We start from the raw sequence: 21,550 nt of genomic DNA, 5'->3' as shown, positions 1-21,550 counted from the left end.
CTTCACAGGAAGACAAAGGGCAACAAATTTAATTTGTACCAGGAGAGCTTTCATCTTGATATAGGGAACTTTTGCACAGTGAGAACAACCAATCACTGGAAAAACCTCTCCTCAGGGAGTTCCCATTGCTGGATGTTTTCAAGATGATGTTGGACAGGGTGTTAGATTATCTCATCACGGTTCCCTTTACCACGAAAGGTTGGACCAGATGATCTTTCAAGGGCCCTTCCACCTGGTCCTGTTCTATGGTTCTGTGATTCTATAAAGGTGTGTGCTATATTACACAGACTTCAGTAAAACAAAAGCTGGTCAGGGACAAAGAATTCCAGTAGTACTGCTTTCCATACTGTTTATAATAAAAGTGTTAATTACAGCATGCTTAGAACAACTTTCTACATGAAGGAAGGTTGTAGCCAGTTGGGTATTGATCTCATCTCCCAGACAACCAGGGACAGGATGAGAGGACTTACTCTTAAACTGCGCCAGTGGAGGTTTAGGCTGGGTATCAGGCAGAACTTTTTTTTTTTGTTTCACAGAAAGGGTGATTAGACATTGGAATGGGCTGCCCAGGGAGGTGGTGGAGTCACCATCCCTGAAGGTATTTAAGGAAAGGCGGGACATGGAACCTAGACCCACCGTCTAGTTTATATCGTGTTCAGTCATAGGTTGAACTGGGTGATCTCAGGTCTTTTCCAACCTAATTGCTTCTGTGATTCGGTAACAGTAAAATAATGATGATGGAATTTAGAGTTGTCTCCCTTTTCATTTTGTCCCATTCTTACACAGCCCAGGCCCGCGTTGCTGCGCACTTCTCAGTGTGACGGCCACTCATCACCTTTCTCCCGAGGCGCGGGGTTCCCGCACGGCAGCATCCCGAGCCGGCAGGGACACCCGAAGCAGGGCGCTCTGTAACTAAACCACCGCCACACCGCACTCTCGCCCTAACAGCCCCGCCCCGTCCCGTCCCCAGCGGTCGGTGCCGCCTCCGCGGGGCTGACGGCGGCCAGGGAAGCATCTGCCCGCGCGGGCGAGGCGTGCGGCCGGCCCGGGCGCTGTCCGCGATGACGCCGTGTCCCCTCCCCGCCCACCCGTGTGACGAGCGCTGCCGGGTCACGCCCGGCCAATGGCTCCCACAGCTCCGCCAGCGTCACCGGCAGGGCGCGCGCCCCGCGGCAGAGGCGGAGCGCTGCCGGCACTCCCGCGTCCCGCCGGGCCCCGCGCGCGCTGCTCCTCCGCTCTATGGTCACCGTAGAGATCCACGGCGGTGGCGGATCAATACTGGGACGGCGGCGGCCGTGGCGCCGTGGGGAACATGGCGACGCTGGTGCTGGATAACGGCGCCTACAACGCCAAGATCGGCTACAGCCACGCGAACGTCAGGTGAGAGGACGGGACAGGGCGAGGGCGGGCGTTCGGCGTCCCCTCGCGGCTTCTCCGCCGCTGCCGCTCCCCGCCGGCCCCGCGCCCCTCGGCCGCCCACCGGCACAGCGCGCCTGCGCTCGCCGCCGAGAGGCGCGGCCTGGCCCCGCCCCGCCCCTGCGGCGGCTGCGGGCCCCGCCCCTGCGGCGCGCGCCTCCGTGCCCCAGTGTGTCGCGCTGTCCCGCCGTGTTGCACTGTGTCACACCGTGCCCCACTGTGTTGCACTATGTCACACCGTGTCACACCGTGCCCCACCGGCCGGGGTGGGCGGAGAACCCCTGGCGCTCTTCTTAATGTGGTGGCAGGGGGTGGTGGCAGGGGGTGGTGGTGGTTGCAGCTCAGCGAAGTGTATGGCGGAGGTGGGGGTGGTGGTTGGTTTTCCGAAAGGTGTCTCCTCTGCACTGGAGTTGTCAGAAATTAAAGCTTTCCCTCCTAACTAGTTCCAGTTAATGGACTAAAGCCAAAATACAGCAGCAAAAAATATCATTGAAAGTACACTTGTTTGTGAAAGTGGAGTGAAGAAAGCGAATGTGCCTCACACCATGTTTAATAGGAGACTTCCCAATCTTTCCCAGCGTTATTCCCAACTGTCAGTTCAGATCAAAGACTGCACGCCTGAAAACCTTTACAGCAAATCAACTGGATGAAATTAAGGATCCCTCTGGCCTTTTTTATATTCTTCCCTTTCAGAAAGTAAGTAAGATATCCTCAGTTTAACATTACAGCCAAATGTAAATTGTTCTAAGGAATAGTTTTCATACCACATGTCCCAACTGCAGGGTTGTATGTAGTGTCATAAAAGAATCAGTCAGCAGTGTGAAGTTTAACAGTCATAGAATCGTTTAGGTTGAAAAAGACTTTTATGATCATCAAGTCCAACAGTTAACCCTGCACTGTCCAGTCCATCACTTAGCCATGTCCTTAAGTGTCACATCTGCATATCTTCTAAATACCTGCAGGGGTGGTGACTCTGCCAGTTCCCTGGGCAGCCTGTGCCAAGTGCTTGACAGCCCTGTTGGTGAGAAAATGTTTCCAATCTAAAACTCCCCCGTGCAACTTGAGGCCATTTCCTCTGGTCCTGTCACTTGTTACCTGGAAGAAGAGACTGACCACCACCTCACTGCAACCTCCTTTCAGCTCACTGTAGAGAGTGATAAGGTCTACCTTGAGCCTCCTTTTCTCCAGGCTAGACAGTCTCCCTCAGATGATCCTCACAGGATTTGTTCTCTGAACCTTTCACCAACTGTTGCCCTTCTCTGGACTTATTTCAGTCCCTCAATGTCTTGTTGTGAGGGTCCCAAAACTGAAAGTAGGATTCGAGGGGTGGCCTCACCAGTGCCAAGTACAGGAGGGCAATCACTACCCTGGTTCTGCTGGCCACACTATTGCTGATACAGGCCAGGATAGCATTGGCCTTCTTGGCCATCTGAGCACACCTGGCTCATGTTCAGCTGCTGTCAACCAGGAACGTCAGGTCCTTTTCCACTGGGCAACTTCCCAGCCACTCTGCCCCAAGCCCATAGTGCTGCATGGTGTTGTTGTGACCCAAGTGCAGGACCCAGCACTTGGCCTTGCTGAACATCATAAGATTGTCCTCAGTCCATCAAACCAGCCTGTCCAGCAATCTTTATGGAGCTTTCCTACCCTCCAGCAGATCAACAGTCCTACCCAACTTTGTGCTTTCTGTGAACTTACTGATGGTACACCCAATCCCCTTGTCCAGACTGTTGATAACAGGGACCCCAATACTGAGCCCTGGGGAACACCACTGGTGAGGGGATGCCAACTGGATGTAGCACCATTCACCACCACTCTCTGACCTGGACACTGAGCCAGTCTTTTACCCAGCAAAGAGTTCACCCATCCAAGGCATGGGCAGCCAGCTTCTCCAGGAGAATGCTGTGGGAAATGGTGTCAGGGACTTGACTGACTTTACTAAAAAGTCCAGGTAGACAACATTCACATCCATTCCCTCCTCACTCAGTGGGTCACCTTGTCATACAAGGAGAACAAGTTAGTCAAGCTATAATAAACACATGCTGACTGGACCTTATCACTTGTTTGTCCTCTACATGCTGGGTGATGGCACTCCAAGTAATCTGCTCCATAACCTTCCCTGGCACTGAGGAACACTGACAAGTTTCTGACAAAAAGAATAATGTATACAGAAAACACAATATAAATTGGTTTTGTAGTGCAGTAATCAACATATCAATGGAGAGTATTTGTGACATACCTTAATCCTATGTAACGTTTACTCCTTAGCGTAAAAATGTAAATTTAGACATTTTAACTCTCAAATTTTTATATTATTGGTCTCAATTATTTGTTGTTCGACTTTTTTTTAAAGTATGATTTTATTTTTTCTAAACAGTGTAAATATGTTTCTAAATTCCTACAGGGTTACTTGGTGAACTGGGATGTTCAGAGACAGGTTTGGGATTATCTCTTTGGAAAAGAAATGTATCAAGTAAGAGCCTTTTCTTATTTACATATTTTGTGTAGATTAAATACTGACTAATGGAATTAACAAATATTAAGTAGGACGGGTGATCTTACTGTTCTCTTTGAAAATGCCTTCAATTAGAAATCATAGGAATTTGTGTTTTTGAAAGCGTTTTTGAGTTCTGGTGTAGAATTTAAAAAACATTTAAATTTTTTAGTCTTGTATGTATGTACTGTTACTGAGTGCAGCTCCCATAAGAAATTTGTATCAATATGATTAAGAATTCAAGTTAATAAAAAATAATCACAGACAGATACAATGTAGTTAAGAGATCAAGAAATAGTTAATGTAAAAGGGAGGGATGAGCTGGGTCAGTAGGCCAAAATACATACACATTTAGTAATCATCTTTGGCTAGCCATTTCCTACCCATATATATATTTCCTACCCAAGGTATAAAATATAAATATCTGATACTTTATTGTTCCTATCACACAAGCTGGATTTAGCACCGGAAGTGTATTAAGACTTTCCTTTATTTTTTTCTTTTAAAAATGTTATGTTCTCTGGAAATTCTTGGGTTTTTTCTAGGACCTACATACTGAGAATGAAAGTAATGCCTCAAATTAGCTTAGTCTCTGTACACAAAAATATAGAGCTGGGTTTTGATACATAAATTTCATTGTAGTTTTGAAACTGTATTCAATGTAGGCATGGATTTGAGGAGGTTTTTTTTTAATTCATTAATGAAGACTACAGAGAGATAGGGCTGGTAATATTTTTAGGGCCATATCCAGCTATGATTGAAGTAACCCTATGAAGTCCTCTCTAAAGGAGTGTTTCAGATACTGATAAACATGGAAAGTCCAGGATCTTTTGCTGGCCTCGGTGGAGGTCACTGGGAACTTTATTACAGGTTCTTCACTGTACAGGACTTTGGTTATTAGACGAGTAATTTCGTGGTGCAAGTGCTGAGCTGTCAAGGAGACTTTCTGTATTTGACAGGATTAGTGTAAAGTATTTTACATTAGAATTGTAGTGTTCCTTTGTGGTGTCTCTTTAAAATGCTGGATTGCAATCTGTAAGGATGGGAACAGAATCAGGATATGCATGAAAGTGTTCCCTTCTATTATGTATTTTACCCATTAATTAGATAAACTTGTATCACTGCTTATGAAGCCTTTAAAAAAGCTAAAACATTCTAAGTTTAGCTTCTACAAACAGATATGGCAAGTAGTAATCATGTCTTCAGATTTACATGATCTTCCACTGCTGCTAAAGGTGGTAAGGGATTATTAATTTCTAAGTTTTATGCAATGACAATCATAATGTGTTTTTCATAGGTGGATTTTGTAGATACCAATATTATTATTACCGAACCTTATTTTAACTTCAGTTCAATACAAGAGTCTATGAATGAAATTCTATTTGAAGAATATCAATTTCAAGCAGTTCTTAGAGTAAATGGTGAGTATATCTCCTTCTAGTTTTCATTTTTGTATTTTGAAGCATAACCCTTTAAATAAATGAATAAACAAGCACACATGCACACATATATATACATAGTAAAAAAATTACTTCAATTGCTTCCTCGCTCTTCAGTAAAGGCAGATTAAACATTTTAAAAATTACTTCTTTTATAAATTCCATCTGTACTCTTGTACTACTTTCTAAAGAGTGTCATGGTATATAGTTACAGGAAATTTGAGAACAGTAAGGATGACAGAAATAACAGATGGATTTTGAAATGGGACAGCATTTTTAAAAAATCTGCCAGAAATTTGCATGAAGGCTTTGATAGCTTTCCATTTTTTGGGGGGTAGGATTGGTTTTTTGTTTAGTTTTGTTATGTGTTAGCAAATAAAATGCAGTGTTACAATCCTGAAATGTATCTGACAGGGAATGTGTAAACAACAATACCCCCCCTCTGAACGATAACTGGACATAGGATACTCCTTTAGATAAGTTTGATAAGTTTGTAGCGTGATCAGTGTGCTTGGACTTTAGGGGAAACTGAACATGGACTGTAATTCCTGAAAAAGATCAAATGGGGCCATATACAACAGTTTTATCCACTGTCAAAATGAATTCAGGCGTTGGCCATAGTATTTTGTATTGAGGTCTTGAAAGTCTGTCAAAGGCATTTAAAATATGAAGCAAGTACACCTTCATATCACTGTAAATTCTAAATGTTCATATAAAAATGGAATTAAATTTCTTGTATTTCAGCTGGGGCTCTTAGTGCACACAGGTATTTCCGGGATAATCCATCTGAGCTGTGTTGTATCATTGTGGATAGCGGATACTCTTTTACCCACATTGTACCTTATTGCAGAAGTAAGAAGAAGAAAGAGGCAATCATCAGGTATACTGATATATACAATATATGTTTTCTAGAAAACTGTTTGCTGTGCCTGAAGTTAATGACAGAATTCCTCATGTTACTCTTTTTCTGTAGGATTAATGTTGGAGGGAAACTCTTAACCAACCATCTAAAGGAGATCATCTCTTACAGGTAAAGCATGCTAATTTTTTCACTCTAAAACTTGGTATGAATGTGGGGTGTTCTTACTGGTTCTGTGAATTTTAGATTAATTGCTGTTTAAAGGAGAAGGGAATTTTTTGTCTGTTATTATCTGATAGCTACCATCTTGACCTTAAGATCAAGATGAATTAAGAAGAATTTAAACCCTTTCAGGAATTAGGCTGTTATTTTTCAAAGTGCCAGTGCTTTTGAAGTTGCTGAGGTTACCTGTGTGTTCACAATTACACAATTCTTAACATATTTTCTGAGGTGTCTCAGTAGATCATCAGTCATTTTGCTGACTGATTGTATCAATACTGCAAATAAAATGCAGTAGGATCAACCTTTCATTAGGATCCTTTAGCTTGGAACTTTTTCTAGGTAAAGGTCCTTGCTAAGAGAGCTAATTGCAGGAGTACAGCTATGTTTGTTAGCAAGACAATGGGCAAATGGAGGTTAATCTATTCACTGAACTCTGAAACAGGAAAATACTAAGCTCCAGTAGGCCAGGAGTGCTTTTGTAAATTGAATACAAGTTTAGGTATTGAGACAGTAGCTTCCTGTGGCTGGAAAACAATGGTTGCTCAATTCCAGTTGAAAACTGCACAGGAAATAGAACACTCAATTATTCTCAAACTTCTGTGGTTTTGGTTTTTGTTGTTCACAGGCAGCTACATGTTATGGATGAAACACACGTAATTAATCAAGTGAAAGAAGATGTGTGTTATGTTTCTCAAGACTTCTACAAAGACATGGACATTGCCAAGTATGTATACAATGGTACTAAATGTAAAAGTTGGTACTTCTGAATAATCTGTTTGTACAAACAAATAAAACTATACTCTTAATCAGAAAATTTCCCAGTTAAAGAAGTCTTGTCAGTATAAATAGCTGGAATTTAGAACTTGTTCTTTATTGTTGAATTTCACATTCTTTTTCAGATTGAAAGGAGAGGAAAATACTGTAATGGTGGATTATGTTTTGCCAGACTTCAGCACAATCAAAAAGGGATTTTGCAAGGTAATGATAGGTTTGAAGTTTTTGGGACTGGTCCCCTGCACAAGTCTATTGGAGAGGTTAGAAATACTCCCTTTTTTCTAATGCTGTATTGTAACATCTTTCTGTGCTATGCATTAATTGGTAAAGTTTCTCCTTAGTAAGTTGGGATGAAAACAAAATGCTGTTTTCCCAGCATAGCATTTTATGTTCTATTGTTCAACAATTGTCACTTTGTCTGTTTGTGCTCTGTCCTACAACTTACCCATATCAGTATTTGGGTTTTTTAACCTTAAGTTATGAAATGTTTTCTCTGCTTTGATGTTTTTTTAAAGTTTCTCTCAATTAGATTTAAATAACCTAATAGGTTGAAGGTTCAAAGTCATGTTATAGAAGAGCCTGAAATACCAATGAAGACGATTTAGCAGTTTTATCTCATTTACTGACCCAGACATAGTTTTGAAAGCAGTCCTATATTTTAAGGCCACTCTCAGGCATACCAGTTTTATTTTGCTTTGGACAAAACTACAGTTGGTAAGAGCAAAGTCACTTCAGATTTAATACCAGAGAATGCATTATTCTTAAAAGATTTGCTGATAGATAATATGACAGTGTAGCATACACTGCCTACCTCTGCAGGACATGAAATAGATTAGCTGAATATTCTAGAATGTGATTTCTTTTCTTAAGCAGTGGGTACTATTTATGTCTTTAATTTAGCCAAGGGAAGAGATGGTGTTAAGTGGAAAATACAAGACTGGTGAACAAATACTTCGTCTAACAAATGAAAGATTTGCAGTTCCAGAAATACTTTTCCATCCTTCGGATATTGGCATTCAAGAGATGGGAATTCCTGAAGCCATTGTTTATTCTATTCAGAATTTACCTGAAGGTATATCCTGAAAGTATTTTGAAAAGGACAGGCTGGGGTGGGAGAAGGAGGGATGTTGTGATGGGTTGGTTTAGTTTGGTGTGAAACTGACCAAAATTCAGTAATTTAAGCATCAAAGAATAAAATCTTTCTGACTGCTGTTTGTCAGAAGTAATACTAAGGCTTTCGTTTCATAGATTATGTAGAGGTGATTATTGTTATTATTACAAAGAAGACTTTCATAGGTTTTATGATACCATGTAAGTATGGCAGCATTTAGGCTATTAATGTATTCTTAAAAACCCTGTGTCACTTAAAATCCCTTTTGAAAGGGGAATAGTGTTGGCAAACATGAAATTTAATAGATAATATAAGAAAACAGCAGTTACCAAAACCAAATTCTGAAATCAGGAAGAACACAGGGTGATTTAACTAATACGCTTATTAGATGATCATAAATTTTTTGTATGCATATTTCTTACTTCTGTTCTAATTCATAACAAAATTGGAAAAAACACCACCTTTAATCTTTAGATACATGTTCAGTCTCTAACTACCTATTTACTTAATTATTTTACAGAAATGCAGCCTCATTTCTTCAAGAACATAGTTCTGACTGGGGGAAACACCCTTTTTCCAGGCTTCAGAGATCGGGTTTATTCTGAAGTTCGATGTCTAACTCCTACTGACTACGATGTTTCCGTTGTTCTTCCTGAGAAGTGAGTTCTAAGCTCCTAAATAAAAGGGAGTTTATCTTTCTAGTGGAACAAACAGTGAAGTAGGGTTCCTTCTGCTGATTAAAAAGATAGATTGAGTAAAGGCATTAATTTAAATATTAAGTGAACAAAAATTGTGCACGAAGAATGTTTTAAATCAGTGTATTTTCAGACAAACCAAATAAATTAGAAATCACCTGCTTGTTCTGTACTTAAGCTAATAAAGTTGAGGAAGTGTTTTTAGGGTCAGCCTTTTTATTGTAAACAGATAAATAAGACTGTATTGTCATTAGGTGGGTATATAAGTATGTAAGATTAGAGCTTAGTCTTTTACTTAGAAGAATTGACAGCAGCGTCCGAATGCTTTCATGTCATTATTAATGTGCCACTTCGGGGATTAGGAAGGGGTAACAATTTTGCAGGAGTGGAGACAAAACAAGTATAATTTGAATGCACAAAAAAAAGATCTACTTTTAAAAAAGTTGTTAAGGAGTATTTTTAAATACTATTAAAGAATTATGATCTGTGCAAAGTAAATACAAAGACATACCCATGTTGTTCCCTCTTCACACCTGCCTTCAAAGAGGCCCTTTTTTAAAAACCAAGTCAACTAGCCCTGCTAAAATTTCAATCTTTGTCTCAAAACTTCTCTGGAGTGGAATGGTTTGATTTAGCAATCAAAAATGTAGTTTTAAATAGGTATGGCTAAATAAAAGTCCTGGAAATCATCACTGCATACTTCTATTTTACATGATTTTATAGATGAGTAACAATAACTTTATTCATTTTCCAGCCCTATTACTTATTCTTGGGAAGGTGGGAAGCTCATTTCTGAAAATGATGATTTTGAAGACATGATAGTAACTAGAGAAGACTATGAAGAACATGGACACAATATCTGTGAAGAGAAATTTGATATATAGGTAGCATAGTTGAATATGTTGTTATTCCATTGATTTACTTAGAATGGAATTCTTTGTACTACAACCTCTCTTCCATCAGCTAGGATTGTGTTTTAGCTTTCCTGTATTGAATTGGGTTGAGAAAAAATAATTTTAATAGTTTAGAAATAAAGTTTTACAAGTGTAATACTATGAAATAATATGTTCATTGTGATTTCATTATGTTCTCATCTTTTCTGATAGCTTCATTTTATTTTTATTGCAGAAAACCTCAGTGCATGAGGCAATAAAAATATCAAATGCTTGTACTGGTGTGATGCTAATACATAGTGAGAATAAATGATTTTGTTTTTTTTCTTTCAAAATTAACATTATTTTAACTTATGCATGCAACTAAAAGGGCATTAAACACATCTCAAACGGAGCCTTTGATGTTGCCTCTCCTGAAAAGAAATAAATGAATTTTATTTTTGCTTATTTTAGTGAGTAGCTATGAGAGAAATATACTTGAAATGTGACCACTGCTATTGACAATACACTTAGGCTTTGAGAAAACAGTAATTTGAACATTCCGTTTTTCTAAAGGGTTTTTAGTTTAGTAGGTTGTGGGGTTTTTTGTTTGTTTTTTGTTTTAAACAACGGCTGAGCAAATAAGCTTCCTGCCACTCCCCTCACCTTTCTGAAAAAAGGTGCCACAAAGGTGAACAAAACCTGCAGCTGTGTCCTGGGTGATGATCCACGCATCCTAGATAAACACAAATACCCCAGTACTTGTTATTTCTGGCAGCAAAAGCTCTGTTACTCTGCCATCAGTCTGTACAGCACGGCATGCAGGAGAGGGAAGAGCAACAGCCTGGGCTACAGAGAGAAGGCTGGGAGGGCCAGGCTCATTAGGGGTGCCCCAGCTGGCTTGCTTGATAGCTGGGACAGAGATGGGCACTTGGACAGGGTGGATAATGGACACACTGGTGCTGACACTGACCTTGACCTGGCTGCAGGAAAATTGCCTTTGGAGTAGGTCTGGTGATACTTGGTGGTCTCAGATTTGCAGAGGAATATCCTGTTGTGTCTCATACTTCCTGTCATGTCCGCCCTAACATAAAACCAGTAAGTATTCATACACAGTGCACTTACCTGGCTACCTTCCTTAAGGGCAACATCAAAGAGTAGCCAGTGCTTCAGAGAATGGGAGATAATCTTTCTTCAATTCATTCAAAACCCACTGACCTGCTTCCAACATTTTTGACACACTTTGTACACTTTTACAATACCCACAGGAGTCATAACCTACAGTTTAAGATTAGATTATTATTAATTCGGATAGAAAAGATTAAAACCCCCTACTGATTATCAACCCAAGCATGGCTCAGAACATAGACTTGGCTCAGATAGAAAGCCGTGGAGTTGTGGGACAGATGGAAAAAAGTGCCAAACCCTGAATTGAAGGCAGCCCAAGCAGTGTGCTGCTATTACTAAATTACAAGTAAGGAAGTGTATTCTACTTAAAAGATTAATTAGATTTAATGCTTTTTAGCAGCATTGTAATTTTGATGGTTGTAATTTCCTGAAACTGAAGATGTAAAGACACAAGAAGAAAACATTTTTTTATGACCAGTTTTCATGTGCCTCCTCCATTCTTTTAAAAAAAAAAAGATTAAAAAAAGGCTGTATTGAAGTCTAACCATTCGGAGTACAAAATTCGCATGTAGTTTTACAACCACTACAGTAGACAAGAGAATGGTATTTTCGGAATTCTTTGATTAATTTCTTCTTTTGCTTCAAAGGAACAGTAGGGTCATTGTCCATCTCTTGAATCAGTGCTAGAAGATGCTGAACGGTTTGTTGTTTTTGATCTTCATATTCTTTAGGTGTAATGCGCTGACAGAAGGTGAAGCCTTTGTAAGAAATCAGAGGTTCAGATTAAGTTTCATGCATCATGTAAAAGCCGTGTTAAAAAATATGGTAAGCAACATAGGTATACTGATATTCCAGTTCAGATGTGATTACATCTACAATCAATGTGAAACATACAGCCCTCCATTGAGAATGGATGGAAATCTAAACATTAATTGCAAAAATAAAGTTGAAAAGCAGTGTTACAAGCACAGTATCATAGATGATTCTGTATTGCACACAGGCCTGCAAGACAAGGAGCAAATACAGTTCTCACACAGAAACCACAATGAAGAGCATTACACAACAAGAATGGTACCTTGCATTTGTCAGGATCCAAAGATTCCCTGTAAGTAAATCAGATCTGTGGCAAGGCCCAGTATCTAATGCAAGTGAACAAATACTTTGGAGAAACAGTTGCCTGTAAACCACACTTCAAAAATCAGGAATAGAATTTAGGAGCTTCTAGGTGAATAGACAGTTGAGCATGGTTTGGGCAGCAGAAGCAGAGCTGATGCAAGAGGCAGTGATTCAGGGTGAGGGCAGAGCAAGGAACAACCCTGAGAAATACTCAACTCAAGCATATCTTAGCTATAAAAAGGTTGTGAATCTCTGCAGTAAAGTACTGTCCTGCAAGGACTCAAGCCCCATCACTGGGCAGGTGAGTTCTGGCCTGAGGAAAGACTGGCATTCAGCTACTTCTCCACTCTTTTCCTTCCCATAGATATTAGAGAGCAATTTGGTTGAACAAGTGTCAGTTGCATAAAGGGGAAAAAATGCTTACAAATCTTCTTTACAAACACCATCATCTTTAGGCTTCACATAGTAGTATTAACCTGAGCTGTCAAGAGTTTTCACATGGAGCTGTCCTCCCCTTCTTTTACAGTAAGTTTGTCAAACATCAATATTTTTTATGGTTTAGTAGAATCAGATGAAGAAAAAAAGACAGCTCTTTCAAAAAGGGAAGCTTAACAACTGGGAAAGAGATTTAACTCTTAAAACTTCAGCATGGATCCTTTAGTCTTGTGGTTTCAAGTGTCTTACTAGATTCAAACCAACCCCAGAGTTCTCGCACTGGTTTTAGTCTTTTTTATTTCCAGCAGACCTAAGGATTACCCTCCTGCATAGACAGACCCCTTTTCTTATCTGGGTCTCCCAGCCTTCCCTCCTGCTCCCACCTGGATTTAAGAAGTTCACCAGCTAAGAATGCTCAACAGCTTCTAGGAAAGATTTTTCTGCTGTCTCCTTCATGAGAAAAGGGAAAATGAGGCACCAGACTATGAGGCACACAGGCAAACAGGAATATGCCATGCCGGAGAGCTTACGATCAGATCAAACTAACTATTTCAACAAGTAGATGGAACCTATATGCATTTACAGACTGGGACTCCAAAACTTAGTAGGAAAAACGTAGCATGGGGTTTGTACTTCAGTTGTCTGTTCAACGTGCTCATGGAGATCACCCCGGCTCCAAGAATATTACAGACAGGCAGCCTTTCCTCTGTTGCTCATCTCTGGATTCTTTGGCTTCACAATATGTGATTCTCAGAACACTGAACTGGAAGGAATTTGGACTCATTCCAGAACCCAACACAGATGGTAAAAGAGTGTACCAAAACTACTTCTCAGGCAGCTGCTGTATTAAATATAGTATTACACAGCAAAATAACTTAGTGTTACTTGGTTCCTGAGTGGTTTCTCTTCAGTGTTTAAGCGCACAATGCACTGGCAATACAGAAGTCAGAGAAAGTAAAGAGTCAGAGAGAAATTCAGTTACTTAGGCCAACCCTTTTAATCAGTGTTGCGAGATATTTTTGGCAGCAAGGCCAGATGGAATGTTAGCTCATGAAAGAAATAAGCTGAAAAGCATTAACCCCACATACAGAACGGTAGTGTAGCCTAAAAGGAAGGTATTTGACACTTGGTGTGTAAGTCCTAAGCTCTTAATAAACTTTGTACTTACACAGAAAAAGAAGAAAGTTCTTCAAAACATTTAGTCAAAACAGTAAACAAACAAAGTACGTGCTCAAGTCATCTATCAGAACCTTGAATTACTGAGTTCTGTGAGAATTTCTAGGTGTCTTGTGGCAAAAATAAAAGAATACTGTTCCTAAATACAAAGTCACATCAAATTCACAAACCAAATTATAAGCAAATCACTTCAGGAAGCATGTTTTGCACTACTATTTCCAGAAGTAATTATTTGGTAAAAAAAAAAAAAAATAAATAAATTGTAATATATCCAAACTAAATAATTAATAGAATCCTTGTTCTCAATATTCACACCACTTTTGTTGATAGCGTATAATTTAGTATTTAGTGCATTAGTCACTAATCCCGTTAATGCTTCACTTATAACAAAGGAAAAGAACAGTCTATGCAAAATTATAGTCAAGTGATGATAAAACAGTTTGTATACAATAATTTCAATAAAAATGTATCACATCATCTACCTGAATTGATATCTGGATCTTGCCCTTCTAGCAAACTCTGAAGTCTCCTACTTGTTAGTTCCAGAAGAGTTAAAGGAGCCTGAAAATACAACACAACAAAGAAAAAAATTACAAAAGCAATACTTCTGTATTTTGAGAATCTAAAGCTTTCAGATTACCAATTTAAAAACACTTAGTTAAATGAAAAAGAATCTATGCCTACATTTATTTAGGTACACATTCAAAGTCTCTCACAGAATTGCACTAGAACAAATAGTTTCACTAAGATACATGTGTTTATTTCTGGTATTTCCTATCTTCTGGCCAAAGAAATAGGAAGCAAAAAGTTCTAGATTTTGCTTTCCATGGCAAAAACTGTAGTGTAAAACAAGCTGATTTCAGCTAAGGCTCTCAATTGCAGCTGTCAGTGAACCACTACCCACTTGCTGTCACTGCTACACAGTTCTGGCCCCAACTCCAGTGGGGAATCAAAACCCGAACCCTCACGTCAGAACCCTTAATACAAAAAAAAAAAAAAAAAAAAAAAAAAAAAGAGGATTGGTATATTAACACATAAAAAAACCTCTCACTAATCACTTAATACTTCAAACTAAACTGGAGCTAGTTAAAATAAAAAGTACCTTCTCCCATGTCTCTTGACCTGAAGTCAGAAGTGGAAATTGATGTGTTGCATAAAAATAAAAACCAGTGTTTTACTGAAACCAAATTCCTGTGAAGTTTATTTTTATAGGGTATGGTAAAGTCTCATCTTTTCACATGTAACAATATGATGGAACATAAAAAAAGGAGACCATAAAAAGTCTACATCTTTACACAATTCATCAAATTTAATAAAAAGGCTATTACCGTTTTGTGGTTCTATTTGTTTTCTTTAATTTAGAAGTTAACATTGCAAAATACCGAAGGATCTTTTACAGTTGTCAAATCTATACACATACACTGGGGTACAAGGGCATGCCATTTTTATACCACTCAGAGTACAACAGTGAACTTCTAAAGGAAAAAGACACTAAGATACCTAAATATTTAGTAGGCAGTCATTAGGAACAAGGTACCAAAATGACCCTTCAAAAATTCTTAGTATTTTAAATATTTTCCTAATACAAATCATGCAAATAAAGAGAGGATATAATTTATAAAGGATTGCAAAGCTCTCAAAAATCTGTCCTCTATAGCCTGGAGTAACTTCTCACCCTGTTTGGCTCTACTGTTTGGCTCTACTGTTAACAAATGGAACAGACCTGTCATACTCCAAAAAAGGCAACTCATGACATTTAACATTTAAAACAACAAAGCCAATGATGTAAAGAGAATGATACCTTGAAGAGCTCAGAGTGATTGTCCATAAGAAACTGAGTCAGCAGTTCTGCCTGTAGTTTTGACAGTGTCCTGTTTTGCAAGATGAACTTTGTACAAGTCTTGATGATCACAAATCTGTTCTCAAACTAGAAAAAGCAGTACCCAGATTTGGCATTAGATAGAATTGCAGTGTCCTAGCAAAGACTAAGTATAACAGGATGCTAGCAGTGGGAAGAACACCTTGATATTTGTTTTAAAACAGATCACAGAGAAAGGCAGTAAACAGAATACTTCTAACTGGACAAAAATGATAGCTTTACTATGAAAAAGTGCTATTCTTCACATTAAGCAGAACAGATACTTACTTGTTTTTGCAATCTGTAGCCATGAGATTCCGACGCAATGGCTAGGAATGTAAGGAGCCTGTGTAGTTCTTCACTAATATTTGGTGCTAATAATTTTAAATAAAGTTGTAATGCCTCTAGAGCGTGATCTGTTTTTCCTTTTTCTGCAATGGAGTAAAACAGCACATCCAATGTTACTATTCATTTTCAGAGTCATGAGTACTTATTTAAATCCCAATAATAATTCAACTTTTGGGAGGTTTTCCTTCCAAACAAAATTTCATTTTGTTCCAGTTATTAAAGGATTCTTTTCTCAACCCACAAATTTTACTTTTTCCTCCCCTACCAGGGGCAGGGTGGCAGCAGGCAGAGAGTGAGCAGCTTTGCAGCACTTAGTTGGCAGCTGGGGTTAAGGCACAACAACCCAATAGGACTGAAGTAGCAACAAAGCCTATTTAGGGTAGGATTTATCTTAAACTTGTATTTAAATGAAACCCTTCTGGTTTACTTGTATGCATATGATGGGAGGGTTCTCAATAGTCCCTTTTATCATTTTAAATAACTTCTGTTACTAAAAAAGACCCTAAGTCCAGAACTTTAAAAACCTTATTCTGGTTAACATGAAAAACTTCATTGCAACGATTTTAGTTTTATGCTATTAGTTAGAAGTAGCAATAAGGGAAATTCTGAGTTGGGGTAAGGAACTTTCACGAGAGTAGTTACATATTGAAAGAGTTACCCACAGAGGTTGGTGAATCTCTATCCTTCAGATTTTCAAAATTCAGCTGGACCAGGCCCTAAGCAAATTGATCTAACTTTGAAATTTGTTCTTGTCTTGAGTAGAGGTTCTTAATAGTGATCTTGAGCATTTCTGTCCAACCCAAAAAGTACACCTGCAATGGCACTGCAAATGGTGTCATGATTCAGTCAATTGTTGCTTAGTGACATCCTCTACACAGCTTTCACCTGTATTTTTTGTTCCAGGTTGCTCTTACCTATAAGTTCTATAATTCCTAAGTGAATATCAAGATCCTGAGTGGCAAGAAGAGAGTCCTTCTTTTGAGTGTAATACTTCATTATAACGTCAAAAAGAATCTTTTTGTATGTATTCAGACTGCTGAGGTTGTTAGTGCTTTGAGGTAACTGCTGACTAACCATCACTAGGAACTGGTCAGGAAAATACTCCAAGCATTCAATGGCAGCATAGAGCCATCGGTCAAGCCTGTAGAAGGAAAAGTTAGTTTTAGTGCTTGCTTTAAAATGCTCTACTTATTTTTATTTTCACAGGTTCATAGAATATTCTGAGTCAAAAAGGACACACAAGGTCATCATGCCCAACTCTTAAGTAAGTGGGATTGAATCCACAACCTTGGCGTAATTAGTACCATGCTCTAAACAACTGAGCTATCTCAGGGTCCATTTAATCCTTTAAAGAAAACTAGATAGACATAACCATGCAGGTATAGTCACATATATGAACCACAATGCTGAACTGGTTTATTAAGCAGTTTATGTAACTTATTTCACTACAGCAGTTCAAGGACCTGCTCAAAATGAGCAACTTCCATGTTCTTCCTATGCTAAAGGCAATACACCTGAGATAAACCCAGATCAAGCTGCAATCATGACAGACTGTCAATGACCCAGGAATTCAGCTAGTATTTAAAAACCAAACACCACCCCACCATTACTCCAACACACACACTGAGAATTCACCAGGGCTAACCAGGGTGAAAAAAACCAAGGGACTGGATCTTTACAGAAGAGAAAAAAGACAGTTTGAAAAAAGAGAAAAAAAAATGTAGGTTAAATTCCAGAAGACTACAGAAGCAGTTTACTATATGACCTACTACAAAGGCATAAGTTTTCACAAGTATCTGTTGTCTGTATATCTTAACTAAGGGAAGAAAATGTAAGAACAACCTGAAATTCAGGTGGATAATTCATTGTTGAAAGAAGGCAGAAGATCAGAGGAAAAAGTCTCAACCATGTACAGAAACAATATAAAATTATAGAAATGTGTGGGGCAGAGGGGCAAGTAGTTTTATATGATTCTGGATGTAAAATAACTTGATCTGAACCAATGACAGGTTGCAAATATTATTTAAGATCCATAGAATCTTATTTTTATCATGGAGAGCAGAAACAAAGCTTGTGAAATTGCAGATAAAAATTGTATTGATTTGACACAAATAATAATTCCTAAAGGCATTCACATGAGCCTTGACATATTCATTCAAAGAAAATGCAAGATAAGAAATTAGTTTAAGTAAACAGGAACATGACAAAAGTAAGAGAAGATTTAAGGAAAAGAGCACTGACAACATGCAGCCAACTTTTGCTTTTATACTCTCATTACATAAACATTCTTCAGTGCTACAGCTTAGTTTCTCCTCTTCTCTTGCTAACAAAAGATGACTTACTGACTTTGTATCTTCACAGCATGGCCACCAGGAACTGTGACAAACAAACAAAAAGCCTCAAAATAAAATTTTTGAAGTCCTACTATCTGTTACAGAGACCTAAGAGTAAAGAATCTGGTCTAGAAACTAGGAGTCTTTACAACACTTGAGCTTAAAGTTTTAATGTTTACTTAAAATGCTCAAATGTCCAACTCTAAACATATACTTCCTGTGAAATCACTTACTACTTCTGAAAATAGGTCAATCACATTATTGCCACCGCTGTCTACAAGTATACAAGCATAATTATGTCTGTTTGTTCACTTAACACAAATCTTTGATCCAGAGTAAAATAAAGCCTTCACTAATAAATTCATTTTATAGATGTATAACTTACTCGGGCAAGTTTAAGCTACATGTAACCTCTCTGTCCAGGAAAGTATTTGAGATAATCATGTCGTCTTCTTTGCCAAAACTGTCTGATTTTGTCTTCACTGAAGACACCAAGATATCTTCTAGAAGGGGAACATCAATTAACTGCAGCAGTCGTAGCAGAGTTTGCTGTTTCCAGACATCTTCTATTACTGATACCATAAACAAACAAAAAACCCTCAGAAATAAGATCTTATGTAAACAGCTAACCTTTGTTTTTATGCACACAAGAATATTTTACGTGTTCAAAGAAAACAGAGTAACAGTGTAGTGTGCAGTTGCTGTGTCAGGAAAGAAGGGATCAAAATACGAACACTAAAAAAAAAGTCTCCCCCATCATATTAGGATTCAGAATAATCTACTCTAATTAGTAGAAGAAAAAAAAAAGACAAGTGAAAAGCAAAGGAATCATATAATAAAGATATTCTTAGTCTTAAAACCTATTTCCTTCTGAAGTAGTATTTGCATAAATAGCACAATTATGCAAAAACATAACCCTGTTGTGTTTCCTTCTGTTTAGTTACTACAAGCATTAACTCCTTTAACACTCATTTAGATATTTTGTCATTAGTGACAGGTTAAATTTGGGTCTCTGTGGAGCATTGTTTAAAGAAATGGGGCACTCAATCCAAGATACAGTGAAGAACAATCAAGTTGTAAAAAGAAAAAATTCAGTCCTCACCTCCTTTTGAAAGCAGGCGAGTTGGTTCATTAACCATGATCTTCGGAGGTGAAGATGCGTGAACGTATATTGATTGAAGAAGCTCCTCAACCCTCTTTTTATCAGCTACTTCCAATGCTAAGGGGTTTGAAAGTGTTGCGTCACACTTTGTTCTGCTTAGGGAGTGAAGAAAAGGTTAGGTGTATAACAAATACTATTAGGACACATTTGTCTTTCTGTTACTAAATTGTGCTTAAATCAGAATTTTAGGGCTTCATTATATCTGGAGTCTATCCTGCTAGTAGAATTCCTATCATCTAAATCTGCTTTGTGGAAAGGGCAAGGATATTGATTCCAAATACTGTTTGCTAGTTCCACTTCTTTTACCAGCTTTCAATAACTAGCTCATTCCTGCTAATTCCCAGATTTCAGCACAATTGATTGCAAAATCAGATTACTCCTAGGCTTATGCTACTCTGCCAGACTCTATTCCAAATAACAAAGGGCAGAGCAAGCACTCTACCCAAAAATACGTGGTAGCATCTACAATTTTGGCATAACACCTTGTTTAGACAGACGTAACTTCATCTACAGGTAACCCTCCCTAATTTATTAAAGAAAAAAGAGAAAGAATACATCAGAATAACTCACTTGGAACATCTTTTTGTTTTCTGTTTGCAGATTCGTTCAGGAGAGAAGCTTTCATTGTCCTTATTTTTTCTTGGAAGAAGAGAATCAAGACTGCTATTTACAAATCTATAGAGACTAGTGTCTGTGTCTTCAAACTCTGTTTCTTTCCCATTCTTGAATAAGTAAAGCTTGGCTCCAACTGGCTCAAACACTTTGTGATCCATCAACGCTTGGCATACACGGACTCCCTTCAGCCGAGAAATATCATTGCAGCTTAGGTACATGCTTTGCATAAGATGGCTCAGTACCACATCAACAGCATTGGAGCCAGTGAAACAGTTTCTATATGTTTTCAGGTGTTGTCTACGTCTTTTGATTTCCACTTGATTGTGAAGGGCATGTATAATACTATTCCACAGCTGAGTTGCTTGAAAAGGACCATCACAATCTGCAAAATATTTATATTGAAGTTTCACAGATTTATAAACCTTTAATATTTAAAAAAAATTACACTATGATTTTAGTTATATATCTTTAAAAATATTCAGAAATCAGCTGAATTTTACAAAGCAAATAAAATATTTCATGACTCAGTCCTTCTTGTAAGCTGACTCGCACCCACTATGGTAGAGTCAAGAGAAGAGAAGAAAAATCCACTAAAAACAGGCGAGGAAGGGCTTTTTGTTATTGTTATGACCATGCATACTGTATGCATGTGCTGTGTACATACACATTAAATCATTACAGAAACAGAAAACAGCCGAGGCTTGCAGGAACCTCTGGGGTCCATCTAGTCCAACCTCCCTACTCAAGCAAGGCCACCCAGAGCTGGTCGGCCACAACCACGTCCAGGCAGGTTTTGAGTATCTCCAGAAGTGCAGATGTCCACACACGATATCACAACCTCTCTGGGCACCATTGAAGAGAGTCTGGCTCCATCCTCTTTGCACTCTCTCTTTAGCTACTTGCAGAGAACCCCTCCGAGCATTCTCTTCTCCCAGCTGAGCAGACCCAGCGATCTCAGCCTCAGCCGGGGGAGGTGCTCCCCAGCCCCCAGTTTATCCTCACACATCGCGCCCAGCTCAGCAGACGCCAAACGAGCGTTTGCAGCGCATTAACCGCGCCCGCCTCCGGGTCGGAACACCCAGCCCAGCTCCACGCCCAGCCCTACCAGCGGCGGCCCCCGTAAGCTCAGCTCCAGGGGCACAGCCGGAGGCAGCTCCTCTCCGCCCCGTCCAGCTGCCGAGCCGCCCTAGCCCCGTCCTGCCCGCCGCCGGCCATCGGCCCCACCCGCGGCACCAACAGCCAGGGGTGGCAACACAAACAGCGGGCAGGCACCGGCCCCTCGCAGCCCACTCCGCTCCCCGGCCCCTCCAACACTGCGCGCGAGATGCTGCAGCGGAAAGACGGGGACGACGCTCTTCGCCCACCTCGGCGCCGCCCGCTCCCCCGCCGCGGCTGCAACTCGCTCTGGCTGTGGATCCTCCTGAAGCGGGGAGTCAAATACCCCGCCATGGCCGCGGCCGGGCCGCTGGCGGAAGCTGGCGGAGCACATCACTTCCC

General features: G+C 39.5%; 2 protein-coding genes across 5 annotated transcripts; one reads left to right on the top strand and one right to left on the bottom strand.

The window, feature by feature from the left end:
- Positions 1-1,153: 1,153 nt before the first annotated feature.
- ACTR6 (actin related protein 6) lies at positions 1,154-10,177 on the top strand. Its single transcript, XM_048300067.1, has 11 exons — positions 1,154-1,380; positions 1,995-2,112; positions 3,821-3,889; positions 5,208-5,331; positions 6,094-6,229; positions 6,323-6,379; positions 7,056-7,154; positions 7,330-7,408; positions 8,105-8,276; positions 8,836-8,974; positions 9,765-10,177. The coding sequence occupies exons 1-11, from the start codon at positions 1,313-1,315 to the stop codon at positions 9,892-9,894; spliced, it is 1,191 nt and encodes a 396-aa protein (XP_048156024.1). The 5' UTR covers positions 1,154-1,312; the 3' UTR covers positions 9,895-10,177.
- A 1,198-nt stretch (positions 10,178-11,375) lies between these two features.
- On the bottom strand, positions 11,376-21,549 carry DEPDC4 (DEP domain containing 4). 4 transcript variants are annotated; one of them, XR_007202950.1, is made up of 10 exons: positions 21,418-21,549; positions 20,009-20,435; positions 19,379-19,533; positions 18,662-18,848; positions 16,858-17,084; positions 15,884-16,026; positions 15,539-15,664; positions 14,220-14,298; positions 12,086-13,324; positions 11,622-11,768 (listed from the first exon to the last, which is right to left on the bottom strand). XR_007202950.1 is itself a non-coding variant. In XM_048300066.1 (10 exons), the coding sequence occupies exons 1-10, from the start codon at positions 21,500-21,502 to the stop codon at positions 11,738-11,740; spliced, it is 1,488 nt and encodes a 495-aa protein (XP_048156023.1). In that variant the 5' UTR covers positions 21,503-21,549; the 3' UTR covers positions 11,622-11,737. The 4 variants fall into 4 exon arrangements, 3 of the variants coding, with proteins under 3 accessions (XP_048156021.1, XP_048156022.1, XP_048156023.1); XM_048300066.1 differs by having other exon boundaries at positions 12,086-12,113; XM_048300064.1 differs by lacking the exon at positions 12,086-13,324 and having other exon boundaries at positions 11,376-11,768.
- Position 21,550: the final 1 nt, after the last annotated feature.

This window comes from Corvus hawaiiensis, chromosome 4 (genome assembly GCF_020740725.1).
Source record: "Corvus hawaiiensis isolate bCorHaw1 chromosome 4, bCorHaw1.pri.cur, whole genome shotgun sequence".
Taxonomy (NCBI): domain Eukaryota; kingdom Metazoa; phylum Chordata; class Aves; order Passeriformes; family Corvidae; genus Corvus; species Corvus hawaiiensis.
The sequence above is the reverse complement of the archived record's forward strand: the minus strand, read 5'-3'. Positions and strand labels throughout refer to the sequence as shown.

What these genes read in the sequence shown, in the direction of transcription:
- DEPDC4 (XM_048300064.1), bottom strand. Translation starts at nt 21,502, where the DNA reads ATGGCGGGGTATTTGACTCCCCGCTTCAGGAGGATCCACAGCCAGAGC. An exon ending in GGGGAGCGGGCGGCGCCGAG is followed by an intron (nt 20,436 to 21,417) that starts GTGGGCGAAGAG and finishes AATATTTTGCAG; the next exon opens with ATTGTGATGGTCCTTTTCAA. An exon ending in GCTACAGATTGCAAAAACAA is followed by an intron (nt 15,665 to 15,883) that starts GTAAGTATCTGT and finishes TGCTTTTTCTAG; the next exon opens with TTTGAGAACAGATTTGTGAT.
- ACTR6 (XM_048300067.1), top strand. Translation starts at nt 1,313, where the DNA reads ATGGCGACGCTGGTGCTGGATAACGGCGCCTACAACGCCAAGATCGGC. An exon ending in AAAGACATGGACATTGCCAA is followed by an intron (nt 7,155 to 7,329) that starts GTATGTATACAA and finishes ATTCTTTTTCAG; the next exon opens with ATTGAAAGGAGAGGAAAATA. An exon ending in TATTCAGAATTTACCTGAAG is followed by an intron (nt 8,277 to 8,835) that starts GTATATCCTGAA and finishes ATTATTTTACAG; the next exon opens with AAATGCAGCCTCATTTCTTC.